General features: G+C 36.6%; 1 protein-coding gene across 1 annotated transcript in view; it reads left to right on the forward strand.

Moving 5' to 3' along the window:
• cables2b (Cdk5 and Abl enzyme substrate 2b) overlaps positions 1-21,844 on the forward strand; it is a 39,516-nt gene extending 17,672 nt beyond the window's left edge. Inside the window, exons 3-10 of the mRNA XM_044124036.1 lie at positions 4,672-4,749; positions 6,571-6,679; positions 6,758-6,926; positions 11,515-11,612; positions 14,293-14,399; positions 14,481-14,600; positions 16,375-16,459; positions 18,222-21,844. Coding sequence (XP_043979971.1) covers positions 4,672-4,749; positions 6,571-6,679; positions 6,758-6,926; positions 11,515-11,612; positions 14,293-14,399; positions 14,481-14,600; positions 16,375-16,459; positions 18,222-18,368 — 913 coding nt within the window. The 3' untranslated portion in view covers positions 18,369-21,844. The remainder of the gene's footprint in view (positions 1-4,671; positions 4,750-6,570; positions 6,680-6,757; positions 6,927-11,514; positions 11,613-14,292; positions 14,400-14,480; positions 14,601-16,374; positions 16,460-18,221) is intronic.
• The last annotated feature ends 630 nt before the right edge of the window (positions 21,845-22,474 follow it).

Here is a 22,474-nt window from a genome sequence, read left to right on the forward strand (position 1 = left end):
AGAAAATGTCTCGTTTCTAAAGTAAAAACAATTCGGCTTTTGAAACTCAGACGTTTTCTAGAAAATTTCTTAGATTGATCTCAAAATTTCCAAATGTTTTGGCAGAAATGTACTCATTTTTTACTATTAATAATGGCCCTAATACACATTCATATGTTTCTCCTTGTCCTTGATCAAGTTTGAAAGTATAAGTTTAATTTTAGCCAACATTGTTCCATTGCTGCAGCCAAGTGTTCGTCCAGGTGCTGCAGCATGCTGAGCCTTCCTGTTCACACCGTTTGAAGTTACTGAAGAACAACAACAATAGAAAGGAAGGTCAGGCCAGCTGCCTGGCACTCCAGCTCTCTAAATATCTGTGCAGCTTAAACAGAAGTGACACGAAGGCTGCAGCAAACACCAGTAGGAAGCATTTAGCGTGCATGCAAAGTGTTATTGTCAGGACTAATCACTCACTGCTACTCTAAAGAAAATTATGTTGAAACGGCAGAAATCCAGATCTGCTCTTGGACATCTGGCGTTTGTTTTTAGCCCCGCTGAGCTCCGTATTCCCAGCAGTGAGTCACTGTTGTCCTTAGACAGTGGACTGGCACTTGGAAAACCTGTGAAGCATTTATGGAAATATACAGATGCAAGATTTAGTAGTTAACCTGTTAGAAAATCTCAGTTATTATGTCTCAAATGTAAAAATGAGTCTTGATGTTCAGAGTGCAGGGTACATGCCTTGAGGCTTTTATTGTGAAGGTGTAAATTAGACGCTTGTCAAACAGCTTCAGGCTCATGTTCTTGTTTTCCTGTCCTGCTGAGTATAAGCAAGCCGTGGGATAATCAACACTGTTACTCAGACATACAGACCAGACCATCCTGAATATCAAAACACTGTGAGAAAAGTCATTTCCTGTCTCTGTATGGAGAGACGACAAAAATATCGTTAAAAAGTCTTTTTAGTACAGTTAAACTGAAACAAACTGCTGCTTTTAGCATTGCAGCTCAGGTTGAAATATTTCTGTCTGAGACGGTGTGTTTAAGAAACATTAAAAAAATTATTTGAAGGGTTATAATGAAATGCATGGAATGTCCCTAACTGACAAACTAACAGCACTGGTTTCAGGAATTAACTGTAAAACTTTACAGCCTAAATTATCAATCACTGCTGTTTACAGTGGTGAGCACACTTCTGCTAATGCGCTAATAGCAGAGCTGGGATTTTTGTTTTTTAATATTTTTTAATATTTACTGCACTTAGCTTCCCTTAACTTACATTTTCTAGATAAATTCTAAATCGATAATTTACCCGACTGATTTTAAAACTTTGAGTTGAATAAAGTTTTACATTTGAGTTGAAGTTTTGGTTATCGATTGTTCAACATATTCATGTTCTTTACTTCAGAAAAACTTTGAAACTTTATGTCAAACAAGAAACATACAAGTACAAGGTACATATAAGCAAGACATAAACATATATAAAATATGTAAATACATTATAGAACATGTAAATCGTGATGTCTGAATTAAATCGGTGTTTGATGGTTGCTGTCTTTCATGGGCAGATATAACTTAGACTGAAGTTACCACTTTAGCATTAGCATGTTCTAAATACCATGTTTACCTTTAGTGGAACTAACATTTATAATTAGTGCTTTAGAGTTAGTACATCTAACTTTTCAGTTAGCAGTTCTCTCTACTATTCAGGTCTAATTATTTGGCAGTGATGCCAAGAAAAAACCTTTTTCTGTATTGTTTTTTTTTAAATCTCCATTGACTTTAAATGGAATTTGATGAGACAAATATGGAGCTTTTCATCAACAAACATTAAAGGTGTGTTTGGAAATAAATATCTCCACTTTTAACCTTCTCTTGTAATGAACAAGGAAACCTTTTCTAGAGCAGATTACGACATAAATTATAAAATAAAAATGTGTCAAAAAATGAAAACGAGTTGTCTAAGGGGCAGGAGATAATTTCCTGGTGTGTATTTTCATCATATACTAACTATACTCAAATAAAGGTTGTATTTCCTTTCATTTTCACTGACATAGACAACAGGAGGAAGCTGGGGAAGCCTGGACTTTGTCAATCTGAAGTGTTCGCTTCTATTCTGGTCCTTCCTGCAGAGAGCAAGAATTAAACCTGGGCATCAACAGAGCTGAGGACAATTTATCAGTGTGAGAAATGATTGTTGTAAAAACAGGTCCAGCTGGGAGCTTTGAGACGTGTTTGTAGTTCAGCCAAGATGATTATCATTAACTGGAATTAAACATCATAACGATAAATCAGAATTCTTCTAGGAAATTTATCACAGTATATGATAAATATTATGATAAATGCCCTTAACTGAGGATCAAAACTTCCTTAAATAAATGAATCTTTATGTCAAATATTTTGGACAAAGGGAAAAGTGTTAATAAACCTGCACCAGTCAGCAAAAACATTTCATTTGTTGCAAAAACTTGTTTTCCTCTGGCTGTTTTTCAGTCTAGTTGTTCTTTGATTGTTTCCCCGTTCAGCTCGTTATTAGACATGATGCAGAAACTCAGTCTGACAAACGGAAAATCCCCATTATCTCTTTATTGTGCTTCTCTTTAACCTTTAGTGAGTAATGGTTACAGAATGTTTAAATGGAGCCAGAATAAAAACAAAGCTCAGCAGAATGCAGTGTTGAATTGAGAGATCAGTATTTTCTGTTTCTTCCTGATCTGATTTTATGTAGGAGATTAAAAAAAAAATCCCTCTATTAAATTTCTATTTTTTCTACAATTTCATTTTTCAGTTTCCTCCAACTTGATTTGTTGCCACCTTAGTTCCTGTTTCTGCACATCAGCTTGTTTTAGAAATTATTTGACAAAATAAATCAATGTTTTCTTGAAATATTAAAGCAATATTTATTGATAATCTGTATAATTTACTCCATAGTTGTTTTTTTATTTCTGTTTTAATATCCATTCAGACTGATTCATAAAAAACCCCCAATTATTTCTAATGGAATTTAAAATTAAACGTAAATAAATAAATAACGTGTACTTCAGGGGTGTCCAAAGTGCGGCCCGGGGGCCATTTATGGCCTGCTGAAGGATTTTATGTGGCCCCAAACCTCAATGCAAGTTTAGGTGGTTCATGCAGATGGAAACTTTTTTTATTTATCTAGAACAACTTTTTTTTTTTTTTTTTTTTTACAGATAACATCTTCTTACAAAAAAAGATACAAATTTCCATTTATAGCAATCTTCTTAGTTTTTGAGGAACTAGAACTAGAACTTGGGGTCTCCCCAGCTGGGTTCTGACTGCAGCAGCCATGTTGTGATTGGTCCACTGCTTCCTCTCCTCTGCCTGGTGACTTCCTGTTCTTGACTTTCCCACTGATCATTAGAGACAAGCTAGGCGACCGGGCCGAAGGTCCACTTTGAGATAAAAAAGCCTATCTGAAAACAAAAGCATCTTTTATTTTTTTTTATTAATCCCTTCTCCATAGCGCCAATGTCAGACCTAATCTCATAAAGTCATGCATGTCATATTAGCCAAGGTTTCTTTTAAATCTCTGTTTAATTTGTGAATATTGTTAAATCCAGTTTATGTAACCACTTTAGCAGATTTGCTGCTCTCTCTGCCAGCGTTCTGATTAACTTCAGAGCTGATCTGGCTGCGTTTTAGCGTAGCATCTGCTTCGCTTTAGCAGTTTTAAAATGGGCTGCTTGTAATTTCGTGGACATCCTCATCGTTTTGCGTCACTCCGACACTGGCCTCTGTTTCAGAGAAACTCAAGGTCAGTAAATATGAAACTGTCCAAAGGCTTCATATTGAAAACAGATTAGCATGTTTGGTGTTTTCACACACTTGTTTTAATTGTGAGCCTGAGTGTTGGAGTGTAAACATGTTTCTCCAGAGCGGCGCTCCTCGGGGGTTTGACCTCTGGAGGAGATGCTTTAAAAACACACACACACGCCCACAAAGAGGTTAACTCTTTGTGAAGGGGACCTAAAAAATATCAGAAGTGAGTATAAACTGGGATAATAGTTTTAAAAAATGTAAATATTCAGAAGAGATTTTACTGTGGAAGAAAAAAGAAACAGCTTGAAACTCAACTTGACCCAAAGGATCCCCTCTTTCTTTGGAACAGAAAATATTAAAATGATCAGATTCAAGGTATCAAACATATTTACTGTCCTCTTAATAAGTTTATAATGGATTTTAATTAATAATTTGTTGTATTAGCCAATAACAATAATTGGAATATGTTTAGATTTTTAGGATACAATATTTTTTGTTCTTGCCCCATATTATATATTGTTTTGTTTATTGCATGCTCAGTAATTTTTATGCCACATTTCTCTTCATAATATTAGAATATTACATTACCAAAGTGTTGCAGGGTTCCATAGTTACTAACATGGATGGACGGATAAATTTACCATGTAAATATGTCCAGAAAATGAGTAAAATAATAAATAAATACTATTTCAGTTTTCAGATGCTTCATGGTGTTTCCTTCTCATCTCAGCTGTTTCGAGTCGCAGCTGTGCTTCAGAGTTGACTGTCTGTGTGTGTTTTTGTGAGATAACGACGGCCGCTGCTCCCCGGAGATCCTGCAGCCCAGCCGAGCCTCGGTTCTGCTCTTATAAATGGAGCCAAGCGGACAGATGTTAACCGGTTTGGGTTTGGGCTTTTTTTGCATTTCAGGATCGTGCTCATCTGTGCGAAGAGGTCTCTGTGTGCTGCCTTCTCCATCATGCCATACGGGGAGAGCTTCTACCTCAGGTAATCAACACACTTCATTCAGTATCAATCTCAGCAGACTGAAGGACTGGGGACGGGGACAAAGGGTTCAAGAAGAGAAAGAAAGCCGGCCACAGGAGGAGATAAACTGGAAGATGTCATTTCCTACTTCAAGACAAAGGAAAATGAGAGAGGAAGCAGTTCGGAAAGCTGACATAAACCCATCTGGGTTAACCTTGGATCTCCCTGATGACTGACGCAAACACGGCGACATAATCACACATAAACATCCTCAAAGATACCACTTAGTTCTCACATAGACGCCAAGATACAAACGCAGAGGAGGTGTTACGTAAACTTCATTCTAATCTTCATACACTTTGTTTCAGGTTGATATCTTTTGCACGCCATCACGTCTCGTTGGTGTGATGCTGCAGAACAACAGGAAAACAACCTGATAATTATCATAATCTTACTACTGCCCACACACACACACACACACACACACACATGCATATGTGGAAATGGTTTGAACACACACACACAGTGGTTGAGGCAGATGAGACGCTTTTGTTTTTTGTTTTTTTTCTGTTTCTCCCGCAGAGGAAACGAGCTCAGACCTCACATTTTATCAAGTAGCTGCGGCCGTGATCTGGAACCGAAAGGATTCAGCGCCGTGGTTTCTGTGACCTTTCAGGCACAGACACGTCCCACGTTTGTTTTTAGATGCTCTAATGTGCAATCTATTTACATTTCCTAGCTGCTTGTCTTGAAACTTAGAAACTCTAACTTTATGTTTCTCAGTTCCAGGCAGAATGAGTCACGTTCCTTGAAGTTTTTCACTTTTACTAATGAAATTGGATGTGGTAGACCCACAAAGATGCATCAATCATTGGTCATGGTTTTCAAACTGACTTGGAGATTAAAAAAACCTTCTGAGTGCTGCAAGTCATTTGGGGTTTGTCTCCAGCAGCTAGATGCTATAAAATTGTCACGTATTTGTCTCTGCTGAGCGAAGCTATTTCACCCAAACTGAATCAGTCAGATTGGGTGGAAATACGTGTTTACGTCTTGGAACCCGATCTTCTAATGGTCTCCGCATGTATGTACAAGATCTACAAACGACATGAAAAATGTTTCAAACTGAGGAGAATCGATAAATTTAGTGCGTCTGTCTTCATGAATATGCTAAACATTTGCACACAGAGGCGTCTGCAGTCAGCAGGAGGAATAGATACAATGACAGAGAGTCGGCATGAGGGAACGCACGTTTTCACTTCCAGTGGCTCTTCCGTACAAATCAGAACTGTTTATTTAAACATCTCAGGGTTTCCACCAGTGTTTTATAAGCCTGGCGGGCCACCAGGCTTTACTCCCCTCCACCACCAGGCTAAGTGTCATTTGTTTATCTTAAATGACTTTTTAAAATCAGAATCAGAATGCTTCTTATTGTAAATTTAATTTCAGAAGACCATAAACAGACAAAATAAACAAGGAAGACACCAGTAACGGTGATAGCAAAGAGTTAAGGTAGATTTATATACATCAGTAACCTTCAGCAGACAATTCTTCAAAAAGATAATGGCATTTGAGGGGTTTTATTTAACTGTATTTCCTTAACATTTTTTAATACAAAAACACGACGGGGCAAATGGTGAACTGCCCACATGCCCCTACCACCAGGCGTATCTAGATTCCTGGGGGAAATCCTGGACCTTATACACAAAGTATTTACAGAAAGAAAGAAAATCAAAAGTATTTTTTCATTATGAAATCTAGAAATTTGAGTCTGTACCTATACAGGAACTCTGTTAAGCTGTCGGCTGCATTTGTTTCAGTTCCCTGCCTGTTTTTTGTGCTTAGTGACCCCACATTAAACCACACCAGGAGGAGCCACTCCTCTGGGAACATTTCCACCACCCTGGAGATGCTGCCGGGACTCGAGGGTTTCCAGCTGGACTCTTATGGGAGGGTAAGTCTCTCCTCTCTTCTTTTCTAACCTGAAGTCATCTGTCTTCAGATCCATTCATCCACTTTCTTGCCCCGTCAGTCGGTGTCTTACGCCCAGTTCCTGTATCCCACCAACGCTCTGGTGAGGGGCAAGCCGTCGTCCGTCAGCAACCTGACGCTGCAGATCCCCATGTCCAGGAGCACACACAGCATCCCGGGCAGGAGCCACCCGCCCAGCCGCCTGAGCAGCACCGTGGGACTGGATCTGGGTAACGAGCGCACACAACAAAGCAAATGTAATGCAAAAACAAGTTGTTAGGAGCAAATCCTGAAACATCATCAGTGATTTTTGGGTTCTGAATATTTTATTTGTATGATGATTAAAGTTCTTAAAGAGCAAATTAACACATAAAAACTATTATCTTATATTAACTTTGACTTTCAGAGACGTGATGTTATTGATCTATTTTTACAAATTCACTTTCAATATTTTAAATATTCCTTAAATGTTTTTTTCTTTTGGTGTTTAGGTTGAGGTGATGGAGTTAATCTCTTCATTAGTTTGTTTTATTTGTTTTAGTGTAAGCACTTTGGCCAACGGTGTTGTTTTAAAGTGCTTTGTAAATCAAATTGTAACTTTTGGTATTAATGAACCAAAAGTATGAAGTTTTCTAGATTTTCTCCCATTATTTCAGCAGAGCAGGTCTGAAGGTGATTTTCTTTATTCATTTTTTGCCTTCAGTCCAGCTGAAAAGAAAAATCTGTACACGTTTTATACAACTTTTTAAAAAAAGACAACTTGAATTGTTTTAATAAATATTTACTCTAGAAATTTTGTTGTCATATTTAAGGAACTACAATTTGTTTTTCTCGTTAAAGGTTTTAAAATACTGGAAAAACACAAAACTTTACCAAAACCAGTATTGATATATTTTCATCTGTGCTGATGTTGCTGGAAAGGGAAGAAAATAAAAAGCACATAGTTTCCAACTTTATGACAAGAAAAAAAAATATTACTGTTTTATTTCTTTTATGGAAATTTGATGCAATTATTCCGTTAAGAAAATGAAAAAATGTCTAAAACTTACATTTGTTATATTTAAAAGATTAATTGGTTCTAATTGGGCCATTTTTATCCAAATTTTGAAAGACCTCTGGGTTTTTTTTATAGTCTTTCTGCAAAATGCATGGAAGGATTTGGTGCAGTGTGTGCTACTCCAGTTTACCTGCATTAATGCTGCAACCACAGAAGAGGATTTGTGTTTTCCCAAAGGAAACGATGAAACCCCAGCATAGGGACCGACTGCAGGGACCTGTGGCTGAAATCAGTCTAACTGTGTCTTTTTTTATCTTCTGTCTTTTGGGGAAAAGAAAATCAGTATTTCTACTCCGTCTGACCACAGTCCATGTTTTCAGCCCAGATATTTCTGAGTATCTTTGGAAATCAAAGCTGATTATTGATGAGATTAGTGCGGAACAGTTGAAGCGACTTTGGTGAATTTCTATTTTCTCCCCTAATGAATGTATTCTTCACTTTACTGCTGATAGAAAAATATTTACTCTTTCTGTCGAGTTCTCTGCAGCTCCTTACAGTGTGTGTACCAAATCATGTTTTCAATCACCTGCTAACATTACCTGACTTTTGTTACATCATCTGTGCTCCTCAACGCCCCCTAGTGTTTATTTACTGTGTTGCAAGGCTGAAAAAGTTATAAACAGACAAAACAGATTTTCTCTGTTTATTAAGAGAAAATCAAATCAAGCTGTCTCTTAGTGAAAAAAGTTGTGACAAACCTGAAACATTTACAGCAGCTGGAGAAGTTTGTTTTACGTTGATGTGGAGGAATTAGAGGTGGATTGTCCTGGTAAATAATCCAAGTTGGTTTTAGTTTGCGTGTTATCTCAGATTTGAAGAGTAGGATCTGTTTGACCATCAGCCTGTGGTACTATGTCCTGAAATGCTGTTTGTTTTACCTTCGATGTAATGGAAACTTCTGTTTGTCATCAGTTCATTGAAGATTTTCCCTAAAGTCCTGGGATGTTTTTTTTGGCAAATGTGAGAATGTGAGACGCATCTTTGTTTTGTTTTTCTTTTGGTTTTTTTTGGTCAGCAGTCATTTTTTTCCTTAGATCTTATAAATGCTGTTTTTTGCCTTTCTTACTGTTAAGTTATGAATAATGTTCTCATCAGAGACAAATGAGGCCTGCAGAGCTTCAGATGTTGCTCTGGGTCGTTTCATGACCTCCAGGATGAGTCAGGACTTCGGGAGTCTGACCTCTCCTGGGAAAGGTCACCGCTGTTTCATGTTTCCTCCGTTTGAGCAGAACGGCTCTGACTGTGTTCACTGAGGTCTTAGACTTGACTTTTTAACCATTTCAATTCTGATAGGTGTCACTGACGTTATTTCTTATCTGGGCTTTAAACTCCCAAGATTTTTTGCACATAATGTGTCAGATTTTGAGATTTCTCTCCCTGTTTCATGATGTCAGACTGATTCTATCTGAAGGATATGATGATTCTACAGGGTGTGTTCTTAATTATTCATTTTGAAACTACATGTTTTGTTGACTCAAGTACACTTTGGTATTAAAATTAGTTTTATCTGAGATATTTAAGACCCCATAAGGGGCTGGCTGCCTGTCCAGAATGTAGGCCTGTTGCAATAAAACAATTAATCATATGATAAATTAAAACGAGCTCAATAATTTTCATTTGCATGATTTGTCATCTTTCTCGTTTCTCTCTTTCTATCAGAAACTGAGTGATAAAAGTTTTCAGTGTGGTGCTTTGATGGTTGCAGAGGGTTCTAATTTTTTTGAAGAACAGAGATTAAATAATTCATTTTCTATGTTGTTTCTGTTGTTTTGTCTATTTTGGATATTTAAAATGTCTTCCACTTCCAGTGTCCAAGGTTATTGATCTTTGAGAATGTGTTTACTATTACATTACATTACTTGAAAATGGTCTTTAAACAATGATATTGTCATTTATTGCAGTAACTTTATGGTCAAATAAATCAGTATTTGTCTCATCAGATCATAAAACATTTCTCCAGAAAACATTTGCGGACCACTGATTTTGAAATTTTAGTTTTAAATTTGAAAATCTCTAGATTAACACGCATCAGGACATTTAATGACTCTAATTTCAGATGTAAATTATATGGTTTTAGTTATAATAAGTGAATCCAGGAAGTAAAGCCAGAGGGGCAGGAAGGCAAAAACACAAAGACAGATGAAGGACGCCACTGGAGGAAGTGAAAACAAATACAGGATGGAGGGAGGGACACCAAGCAGCTGTGCTGGAGTTTGGGTCAGAGTATATCTCAAACATATGTCACATCCTTTATCTGTAAACACACACACACACACAGAGAGTATAGTTTTAATATAACACAGCTGTGTGTGTGATCGGGTTGAGGAAACTCTTAATTTGTGTCAGCATGCACACTGATGTAAGGATGGTATTTTTAGTTTTCCTGTGATGTAATATTTCTTCCTCTTACATCTCAGTTTGATATAAAGTTAAAGATGCCAGAACATTTAAGAACCTCCCTCTGTCTTCAGTTTCTGTCTGTTTAGAGGCCCAGCTGCAATAACCGAGCTCATCAGAAGGTCGGCCAACATCTGCATCATGTGACCTCTCTGCAGGTTGAGCAGCATATAGTTAATACAAAAACAAGATTGTTTAGCTAATACAGAAACAAAATGGCCGTTTATTGATCTTATTGTTGTTCATGGTGTAGCAACAGTTTGTGTGCAGAGTCCTCCATCTGGAAAGGTGTTTAAAAAATCAGTTCTTCTGTTGTTCCACCTGCAAAATTATTAAAATATTGTTAATTTAAGTATGTTTAATATGTAGCTGGAAAAATGTTCAGAAATGACATAATTACTGTCATATTTGTTGTAAATGTGGTGAACCAGGCAGGTTTTCTGTAGGATTTAGGTTTGGGGATTGGAGGAATTGTGAACTTGACTCTTATGAATAATTTAATTGTTGATTTGGTCGGACATTTTGGATCGTTATCATTTTAAAAGGCCCAGAGGTCACATGGTTTCATTATTCTAACAAGGAGGTTAGATTTTTAAATAAAAATGTTTTGGGATATTAGAGAGTCTACAATTCCATGCACTGTAAGGCTGAAACGATTAATCGGATTAATCGATTATTGAAATAATTGTCAACTTATTTAGTAGTTGATTAATCTTTAACTGGAGGATACAGAATCAGAGAAGTTCAATTGATGAAAGAACAACGGATTCAGAGCCATAACTAAACCAAAACAGTACAAAAAATATATAAAGTTTGCATTTAAGATGATAAAAACCTTGAAAAAATGTTTTTCCCAGAAATCCTCAAGTGTCGCCTTTAGCTTCACCTGGTTCAGATTCTGTAAGAAAAGAAAAAGCTCCTATTAAGCACCTTTATTATCCAATTATTAATTATTCAATACAAAAAATAATCGACATGAGTATTTTCTATAGATGCATCCTTTGCTACAAATGATTTAAACGTTTTCTAAATAAATGCTAGGGAATAACATGTTCTTATTTTAAAAATGATAAATTATTTGTTTAAATGTGTCTCTGATATTGTATTAAAAAAACAAAAGCTTAAGTGGTTCAATGAAAAATCTGCAGAATTTGCCAATTTTTTTCATCCGAATAATTATTCATCATAATAATTAATTTCTAAAGAAGTCATTAATCGCAGCCTTGATGCAGATTAGGACAGACTCTCCAGTTTTTCCAATTTTGAAAACAAAGTGGCATCTTTCTTGACCCATGAAAACAGGAAGTGATTAATTACTAGCAGTATCTTTGTTTTTGAATGTGTCTGATTCTGCTTTGGTTCAGGTGTGGAAGACGTGTCAGAATACGACCCCAACCTCCTCAGTGACCCCCAGTGGCCTTGTGGGAAACATAAACGGGTGCTGATCTTCGCCTCCTACATGGTAGGAATTCACACCGCTGCCACATTCAGACGCTGTCCGTGTTATTTATGAGGCGTATTCTTATTTTTAGTTCTTTGTTTTGGAAACATCCATTGCTCTCGTCGTTCCACATCCCAACGCTTGACACCTTTAGATGATTGATGCTTTCTGCACACTGATAATTTATGAAAAATCTATCAAAGGCTGTGTGAATGTGTACAAAGTAAGAGGAATATTTCAGATAATCCGAGCTTTGATGGCGGGGCAGCTGTGGTGCCTCTGCCTCTGAGCCGACCTCAGACTAACATGCTCTGAGCTCTCAGTGTGACGCCAACGCCGCACTGACCTGCCGGGCGGCTCCAAGACTTCAGCAGCAGATCCTTTAAGCCCTTTAAGTTGAGGTTTGAAGCCTCTGCGTATCAGATTTGCTCCAGCTCATCACTAAACACCTCGTTGGTGGGTCACTGGCAGCCAGTTTGTTTTGTTTTTTTTTGAGTTGAGATAGTTGAGTTATCTGTGCTTATTTATTGAATTCAGTTTATTTATGTTGCATCATTTCTAATAACTATTATCTGAAGGTACTTTACTGGACTAAAAGCTTTGATTCATACATAGTTACTGTAATTTCTGGACTGTTGAGCAGAAGCAATAAACCAGTTAATCAGATGATTAATTGGTTTAAATAATTAATAAACCAATCTCTTTCCACCAAAAACTGGATGATGAAAGTCTTCAGTCTAAACTAGTCCTTTTCTGAACAACAATTTTGTTTACACAAACTTCATAATTTATTTTATTTGTTGTCTTGGTTGTTTTGTTGATATATTTTGGATTTTTAAAGTGTCTTCCATAAAATTAAATGTAAATATTAGTTAGAAAATAAAGTGTAAAATCATTGCATCTCCAAAAATAGGACACAATATTGGGCTTGTACCAGTCCAGACCAGTCCAGACCAGTCCAGACCAGTCCAGACCAGTCCAGTCCAGTCCAGTCCAGTCCAGTCCAGTCCAGTCCAGTCCAGTCCAGTCCAGTCCAGACCAGTCCAGACCAGTCCAGTCCAGTCCAGTCCAGACATTCACTGCTGTGTTTCTGTTTTACTTCCAGCTCTTTACTGGCTTACTGCAGTTCCTAATTAGGAATATCAAATGGCTCTTTATAGCAATGCTGCATCATAAAATTGATTTCTAAAAGTGGAATAAATACTGGAGTTAATTACAACACAGCTGGATTCCTGGATTTTCTAATCCTGAAAAGTGGATTGAATAAAAAAAACCTGAAGGAAAGATGAAAATGTAGAGCCATCATGAGAAACTCGCCTCGTTTACGTCGGTAGAATTATCCTGGAGGCTGCAGCTTAGTTTGATCCTCTCTGGAGATGAATTAAATGTATGGAAACACAGACACACACACACACACACACACACACACACAGGCTAATGTCATGCTCCTTAACTCCTCTGAGAAGATTAATGTGAGGTGGGTTCCTCTGACATCCACCTCAGAGCAACCCAAGATGTGTGGGATTATTTTACCACCTTTAAATTATGCCTAATCTGTGGATACATCATGGCGTAATCTTACACTTTTACTGACGTTTGAATAAACACAGTTTTAAACAACTGATTTGTTGCAGTCAGAGTTCATAAAGGCATCAGCCGCATCTTTATTTTGAGCCGTAAATCAAGTTCTGATTGCATTAAAGCTTTGTTTTCCCCCATTGGCTGCATGGTCACTCTGCATTCACTACAGGCCTCACATCTGCATCAAATGATTGATTTCTGCACAGCAGAAAACATAATAAAGCTAATTAATTAAACCAATGGACATATTTTAAATGAGCCAAATGTGTTCATATTCATCTTTTTCATAAATCCCTCACAAGAAGCTTTATGTGAATAGATGACATCTCTCTGCATTAGCACACTTTATCCTTAAATCTGGTATTCCTAATTCATTTAGAGAAAAAGACGTATATATGCAGGTATATTTATGTAAATGTAAAAGGCGCAAAAACATCCTGTTCTCAAAGATTAGTGCCATTTGTGACATGCATCACATTAAGAGGATAAAGTTGCCACTTTGTTCATTAAAATATTGCATCTTTATTTTATTGCTGACCACTTAAATTGTTTTAAGTTGGAAAAACAATTTGGCCCCTGAATACTTTCAGCTTTATTACTAGCATCTAGTTGCAAAACTGTATTTTATATTTTCTCTTTTGTAACGTCAATTTATCAGAAAATAAAGTTAATCCCTGTTTCTCTGTTTATAAACCAGCTACTATCTTTTTAAAAGTCTACATAAATCTTAGTTGGGCTTTATGAGCTCATTTTGTCATTAAATTAACAAAAATACAAATTACATAATTCATATTTCACATTTCAATCATGCCAATGAGCACAATGACTTTCTCTAAAGTGAAATACAATCCTGAACAAACAACATCACGGAGAGCATTTTTGTGAAGTTTGAGATTTCCACGTTGTCCTGAATGTTTCTGTGAACAGTCATTTCCAATTTTCCTGTAAAATAATCCTTGTAATCCTGGTATAATGAGAGAAATATTTACTCCTCTCAATGTTTACATTCTCTTGCAGTTGTTTGACTGTTCTATACCTCTGCTTACACTCCATCCAGAGATCCTCTTTCCTCTGTTTATGCATTTTTTCCCTCATTATGTTTTTTTTCTTTCTTCCTCAGACGACCGTTATCGAGTACGTCAAACCGTCCGATCTGAAGAAAGACATGAACGAGACTTTTAAGGAGAAGTTTCCCCACATCAAGCTCACCCTCAGTAAAATCCGCAGGTAAAGCTGTGAAATAAAACACTTAAACGTTTGGATTTTGTCCTGTAAATCGTCTCTGACCGTCCGGGATGTTCTGCCCAGCCTGAAGAGAGAGATGAGGCTCGTCGGGGAAGACTGCGGCCTGCAGCCCGTCACCGTTGCCATGGCGTTTGTGTATTTTGAGAAGCTGGTGCTGCAGGGTCGGCTCAACAAACAGAACAGGTAAATTCAAACCTTTTGTTTCGTATTCTTCCTTTTGTTTATTAATGTTTTTGGACTCCACTGTTCCACTCACTCTGCTGCAGAACTGAGTAATATCCAGTTACATTTATTCAGTTACATTTACTTGAGTAACTTTTTGGGAAAATGCCCTTTTAGGAGTATTTTTACTACACTGAAATTTTATGTGAGTGATTTTATTATGAAGTATTGCTGCTTTAATTTGAGTAAATATTTCTGGATACTCTACCAACTGTGTGTAGGTTCACTGAATGAAAAACAGACCAAGACACAAACACACAGCTGCAGTTTTTATACATTTTATATTGGAAGAAACAGATTTAAGACATTTTTTCTTTGCTTTATTTTGTAATTATGTTATTTATATGAATTAGTTTCATTTTGATCTTTAAAATAACAACATTTCTGCATAACTTTATATTTAAGCCCATCTGAGGTTATTTTTAAAATATTAAATGATTGATGATAATTTGCTCAGTTATTCATAACTTGAGTAGCCATTTTTTCCAAATACTTTTTTACTCTTCAGTAATTTCTCAGATGGAAACTTTTTACTTTTACCTTAGTAAAAGCATATTGAAGAAGGGCTACTTTTGTGAGAGTAAAATCTCTTTTTTCTGCGCTCTACTCGTCTCTCCTCTGCTGGAACACTTGCGCCCTCTTGTGGTTCACTTGTTATTAGGATTAAAAAACAAGCTGCTACATTAATTATATCTCTGATAACCTGCTGTGCCTCACTGATTATCTCTGAAATGATATCATTATTTGCAGTGTTAATTGTTGCCCTATAAAACCAGAGCAAAACTTTAGCCTCTTTAAAAATGTAATTATTTATGTTCTGCTAAACATTCAGAGTAAATAAATCAGTTTTCCAGGGCCGGTATCCTGCATGTTTTAGTGATTTTCTTGGTTCATTAGAGGGTTTCTGCAGATTTTTGACATGTTAAGGAGTAAAGCTGGGATCAAATGACTTAAGAATAATGTTCAATTTTAATCAGTGGTTTGTTTTTTTCTCTCTTTCTTCTCTAGGGTACAAGAATATTTGTTTAACTTTGAAATATAGTCATTATACTGATAGAAAAGGATGCATTTGTACCAGAAAAAAAACCCTTAAAATTATGTGGAAAAAAACAACAACATTATTTGGGGGTAAAAATCTTCCAGAGTTATCAGGATCTGACGTGACGACCTCAGTTTGTTTGGTTTGTTCTTCAAAATGGACTCAACCAGATGTGTACTCAATCATTTCAAAGTCCTGCTGCTATTCTGATACTGATGTGTTAAAAGATGAAGTATGTCTTTTCATATTTATCTGTAAAACTAACTTAACTAACTAACTTCACAAGATGCTCAACATTCCTCATTTAATGTTTTTATTTTTCATGTTGGAGTTCTCATGAAATTACTTCTTTATTCTCCGAATATTGCAACTTTTGTCTTGTAATATTTTAAAAGATATCGTAGCCTGGCCCTAATGTTCCATCGAAGAGTTTAAAAGTGAAAATAAATAGAAGCTGTAAAACTCGCTTGTCAAACAAGATGGCCGCCCTGGGTGTGCTGACATCATTCTGAACTATGGGAACCCGAGGACTGCATTGGTGGAAAAAAACATCCAGATTTTTCAAAGATTAAATCATCCAATATGATTGATCAATAAGATCAAGTTGTACATTCATGATTTAAAGTGACAGAAACCAACATGGCCGCCCCTGCAGACGCCTGATCAACTACCTGACATGTTGTTGTTGTTTTACAGGAAGTTGGTGTCAGCTGCCTGCATCCTTTTAGCTGCTAAGATCAGCAGCGACCTGAAGAAGCATGAGGTCAAACAGCTCATAGATGTGAGTCACACACACACACACACACACACACACACCCACACACACACACACAAAGAGGTTGTCATGGCGGTGACTCCTGCCTGCGAGTCAGATCAAGTTGCTCATGTGTTTATATCAGTCTTCCACCTGAACAAGCAGAAAAAATCGGACTGGATCGCTGAGCTGCAGAATCTGAACTCTGAACCCGGTTCGCTCTCATGGCACCCATCAGCTGGCGGTGAATAATTTAAAAACTTCAGCTTGAGCAGCTTCTTTTCCTCAGTGCTCTGCAAAGTACACACATTTATGTGCAAATATCTTAGTGCACATTAAGTAACTGGAAACTAACATTTCCACAAAATATAGAAACTTGTTTTATGTAAATATTTTTTTATATTGATGATAAAATACCACTAGCAGATTATTTCACATGGAGAAAAATGTTTTATTGTAAGTGGAACTAGTCTCTTTTTATCAATATTAAGAAATGTTTTTGGGGCGTGCTGTGGTGGCGTAGGGGATAGCGCGACCCACATTTGGAGGCCTTCATTCCTTGACGCGGCCGTCGCGGGTTCGATTCCCGAACCCGGCGACATTTGCCGCATGTCTTCCTCCCTTTCTCTCCCCCTTTCCTGTCAGCCTACTGTCATATAAGGGACACTAGAGCCCACAAAAAGACCCCCTGGAGGGGAAAAAAAAATATTTTTACTTAAACTCTTATAACTTAGTTTTGTTTTTATCTAGTTTTAACTGGAAACTAGATGAAAAATACTCTAAAATTGTATTTTTGTCTCTCCCTCCACAGGTTTTAGCTAAAATAAACTCTTTGTGATTCTCTAGCTAGAGAAATTTGTGGTTATTTTCGTCTCGCAGCTGGTTGCTGTGAGAAGCGTCTCGGAGGAGCCGAGTGATGCAACTTTACCCAAAACTTCTCTTATCTTCTCGCCCCACTTTATGATTTCCTCATATCTAAAACTCTGTGTGTTGTAAATTTTTCCTTACTCAACAAGCCACAAGACTTGTCTGCAAAAGCACAACACGAAATTCCTCTCTGATGGTATAAGCACAGAAATTTGAAACAGAAAGCTAAAAAGTATCTTAATTTTCTGCTGCTGCTGAAATGTTACATATCAATGTTTCTATAACATTTTTTGTTTTGATTTTATTTGTTTTTACTAAATGTCTGGAAGAAAACGGAGAATAAAACATGTGACATCGAGTAATTGGAAACTGGAAATGTACAGAAATTGAGTTTACCTTTTTATAGGTTTAATTATATATGGAAAAGAAAATTATTAAAGATAAAGGACTGAATTTCTTTCCAAACAAATTTAAAATTCCAAATAGATGGTTGGTCCAAAAAGACAAACTTCTAATATTTTATTTAAAAAACATTTAAAACATTAGATTTTTTGTCTGTTTTTTTTAAATTAATGTTTTAAATGTTTTATTTAAGATCTGATTTAAATTATTTGCTTATTTTTGCCTCTCATTGTATTTCTAATGTTGTGTAAAAGAGGCTTGAGTACTTAAATCTAATCCGACTAATCATCAGAATAATCAGTTACTAAACTAATCATTTGCTGCAGATGTTAAGTAAATAAATTAAAATATTTGCAATAACACTTTCATGTAAAGATAAAAAGCAACAATACTGCTTATTGTCAGCAGTTGCTGTTATTTAGTCTAAAGGCTGATTAAATGGAAATTTACAAAAAACTATCTAAACTTTAACTGATTCTTAAAAGTCGAACCATTGAATTGAGATTTGTTGTCTGTGCAGAAACTGGAGGAACGCTTCAGGATCAGCAGGAAGGAGCTGATTTCGTTTGAGTTCATCATCCTGGTTGCCCTGGAGATGGCGCTGTACCTCCCCGAGAGTAAAGTGTTGCCTCATTACAGGCGGCTGATGCAGCAGCAGCAGATATAGCGGCGCTTGGCTCAGCGGCACAGCGGCAGTCTGCTGCTCCGTCTTCCACCCGGAGACTCCCAGCACCTTCCACCACCTACACTGTGATCCTCATGATGCCTTGCTCAGAGGCGGCTTCCACACCGTCCTCTGAGTGGTGCGCAATAAAAACCTGAGAGGGGAACACCAAAGTTAAGACACACTGTGACATCAGCAAACGAATCATCAGAGGTCCATTTATCAGAAATACTGAGGCCTGAGAAATTACTGTCTCCAGTATAAACCAGTCAGTTTAGATCCAGTTCCTACCAGGAAACTCCCAGTTTGATCCTTTTTTACACACAGTTGTAAAATTGAAAAAAGCTGTTTCTTTGACATGTTAGCAACTCTTGTGAGCGATAAGAAAGACAAATTTCTCCCTAAATTAATTTAAATAACTTAAAATTAACTTAATTTTTCTAGTACCTGAGTTCACTGAAACATCTTAACAATAATCAATAAACAAAAAATATAAAATAGCAATAATTACCTTAAGGTAAGTATAGACCAATGTTGATTAATTTAGTGGTTTTAGTGAGCATCTTTTCAGTTTATTTATGCTTGAACATGTCACTGTGTTAAGAATGGGCTTAAAATTTCATCATGATAATTAAAAAATAAAATTTATAGTTGATTAAATTCCTCAACATTCATCTTACACAGGCAGTGAGACAGATGTTGACAAAATGAACAGTTGTAAGATTCTGCACCAAGAAGGATTTGAGTTTTTATCACGATAATTTCTGTTTCTTAGTAGTGATGCACCGATCCACATTTTTCACTTCCGATACCGATATCTGAAGTTTAGTATCGGCCGACAGTGATTCGATACAGAAAACATCGCTGAATTGACTTCAAATGTTAATTTATTAAATACAGACATAAATCTACTGAATTACAACTTTTATCAAACGTAAAAAATAAACTGCACCAAACCACTAAGAGGAGAATTAAGGAGCTCAAGCTTTTAAAACGGTTAACAGGAGAGTTTAAACATGTCGCCATGAATACTGAGCATGTGACAATCATTTTATTGCACTCCAAATAATCTGATCGGCTGCTGCCAGATGTTGTTTCTGAAGCGAGATCAACGGAGGATAATTAGAAAGACTTCCTGGAAAGTTTCAGGATCATCGTCTCCTCCATGTGCTGTGATCGTGTTTATTCACGGACTGAAGGTGCTTCTGGTAGCGTCTGAAAGTGTCATCCACTTTTCTGTTCACACTGAGCTGCAGTCAGAAGCTCCAGCTGTGGAGTTTGGATGTTTTAAGTGCCTTTGTGTGGCGATTTCATGCAAAGCAGAGCTGATTCAGTCGTCTTCCTGTCCTGTAATCTGTCCTCCTGCTGTACCGGCAGACTCTGTGATCAGAAACCGTTTATTCCTCTCTGAACATCTTCCAGCATGAGAAACGCTGCCCTCTTGTGTCCGCTGTCCGGAAACATCTGTAGTGTTTCTGTTGCTAAGTGAGTTAAATGGATATTTTAAGACTGTGATACAGGAACAAACATTATGCTAAATGTCCCATTTAAGGGAAGAAACTCTCTGTGGCTGCAAACATCCTCATTCTGCGAATCATCACTAAACAAATTCCAACATTTGTGTTCCTGAGCAGCAGCAGAAAAGCAATAATGAACTCACTCTTGAACTCTTTATTTATTGTTTTTATTGTACCATAAAGGGATGAATCTGTATCCAAACCGAGGTTTCTGTCAGGTTGTGTGCAGTTGTTCTTCCTTCAAGCTGCAACGTTAAATCGGCTCCTTGAGCTTCTAAATTGGGCGTTCTTCCTTTGGCGGCCATGTTGGGGGAAGTCCGGCCGCACGGCACTTCCTGCTGAGCCTCGGTTATTTTTGCACTTTGCCTTTTTAGCCTCACCTCAGTCTTTATTTTGTCACTAAGTAGTAATATTTTTCTACATGTGAAAAATCTTTATTGTAACCTTGGATGTTTTGAATGAACTGTCACAGAAACGTATTTATTGCAAATAATCCGTCAGATAAAGGAGAATCATGTGCGAGCTGATATACGTAGCTGAAAATTACTCCAAGTGCAACCAGATTCTGATTCTGACTCTGATTCTGATTCCGATTCTGATTCTGATTATGATTCCGATTCTGATTCTGCGTTGTTAGACTGACATCCATGTTCTTCCACTCGTGTTTTTCTGTTTTGTGTTAAAGAAAATGTGTTTGTTGGAGCAGGAGAGACACTTCCTGCACTGCAAAAACACACAAAGTATTTTTGTGTAGTTTCTTGTGCAAATATCTTGGCACACTTGGAATAAAATAAAATAATAAGTAACTTTTCAGCAAGATATACGAGTTTGTTTTACGTCAATAATTTATAGTTCTTGGCAAATGATTTTTCATGTAATATATCTTGTTACAAGTTAAATAATCTGACAATGTAACAAGTACTTTTTAATCAATATTAAGAAATTATTAATTTAAAACAAGATCCTACATCTTACTGAAAAGCTACTTTAGTTAGTTTTGTCTTATTTCATGTTTCCTAAGATGTTTGCACTAGAAACTAGACAAACATTACAGACCAAAAGTTTCCATTTTCTTGTCTAGGCTGGAGGTTTCTGCAGCTCCACCATCAGTTTCAGCATGCTGATTTCTGTTTGTTTTTGTTTTTTAGCCTGATCCTGATACGTTTTACTAGCATCCATCTTTGTGCTTTCATGGGTTGCAAATAAAAAATTAAAAACATGGTCAGGATTCCTTTCCTGCTCCAGCTAAAAGTGCTGAATAATCTGCAGTCTGCTCACATACTGGACAATAAATGAGCTTCATACAGAAGGTATTTGATAAGAAAAAAAACCTAAAAACTTCAGGGTAATTTTAAAGGGTAATTTTGCCGAATCAGATCAGCAAACACTATTTTTAACCTTTTGTTTTACTTCAGGCAACAAAAATGACCATTTTCTGTTATAAAGAACCAAAAATCTCTTTAAATATGGCCATAAAGGCTGCAGTCGTTCTCTCTACATTAGAGAAGTTTTATTTTTGCAACTTTTATTCTCTCAGCTGACCTTAATTCCTTCCCATGTTGTGCCACAGCCTCATTTGTTGTATTTAGTTAATTTTTGACTCTTCTTCCAGCACTGAAACACTGCAAAGGGAAATATTTATCAAGTGTTTGTCTTCTGTTTTCATTTTAACTTATTTCTACTTTACGATGACGTACGTTCTTTTTGTTTTTATGTAATTACCAGTTTATTTCGACAACAATACCACATGAGTGGAAGTTGTTGCAGTGTTATTTTCAGCTGCCAGTTTCAGTGAAACACATTTATTCAGTCTGTGAGAACACCTGCAGAGGAAATGAGTGCGGTTTTCTCTGCAGGACAGTTTGGTTTTCTAATTTGTTTTGCAAAACATGGAGACCATACACTGTTGGAAAATGCAAATGTTTAATGTCAAATTTATTTTCATTAAAATATTTAAATTTACTGCTTTTTATTGTCACTTTTATTTCAGATTTGATCACCTCAGCAGAATACTGTTTTTCAGTTTTGGGTTTTATTTTTTAGCGAACAATTACAAAATGGAGTCATCGACAAAAAAAAAAAAAAAGACTGTTGGTGTAGATGGAGAATCCAATGAATCTGAGTTTTATCCACGTTTCTTGCTGTTTATAGTCATAATTACAGAACTCTAATGTAGAGATGGTGTTTGTCGCTGCAGCACCAAATCTGACCAGAAGGCCTGGATGGTTTGGAACAACAACAGCAGATCTTTAATAATAATTGGTTATCAGCCGATTAGTGATTTATAAACTAACAAAATTATTTTAAAATCTATTCTCTGAGCCACAGGAAGCCAGAGGAAGGATGTGCTCTATCTTCCTGGTTTTAGTCAGAACACAAGCAGCAGCATGTTGTTGTTTTTTTTTAATTTTTATACAGACCTGTAAAGACACTGTTGAAGTAATAAATGCAGCTAAAGATAAACAGATGGATGAGTTTCTCTAGGACTTGCTGAGACATCAGTCCTCTATTTCTGTAAATGTTCTCCAGGTGATAGAAGGCCGACTTTGTAACTGTCTTTATGTGTTTTAAAGTTCAGGTTTGAGCCCACAT

The sequence above is a fragment of the Gambusia affinis genome, linkage group LG01 (genome assembly GCF_019740435.1).
Source record: "Gambusia affinis linkage group LG01, SWU_Gaff_1.0, whole genome shotgun sequence".
NCBI classification, from domain to species: Eukaryota; Metazoa; Chordata; class Actinopteri; order Cyprinodontiformes; family Poeciliidae; genus Gambusia; species Gambusia affinis.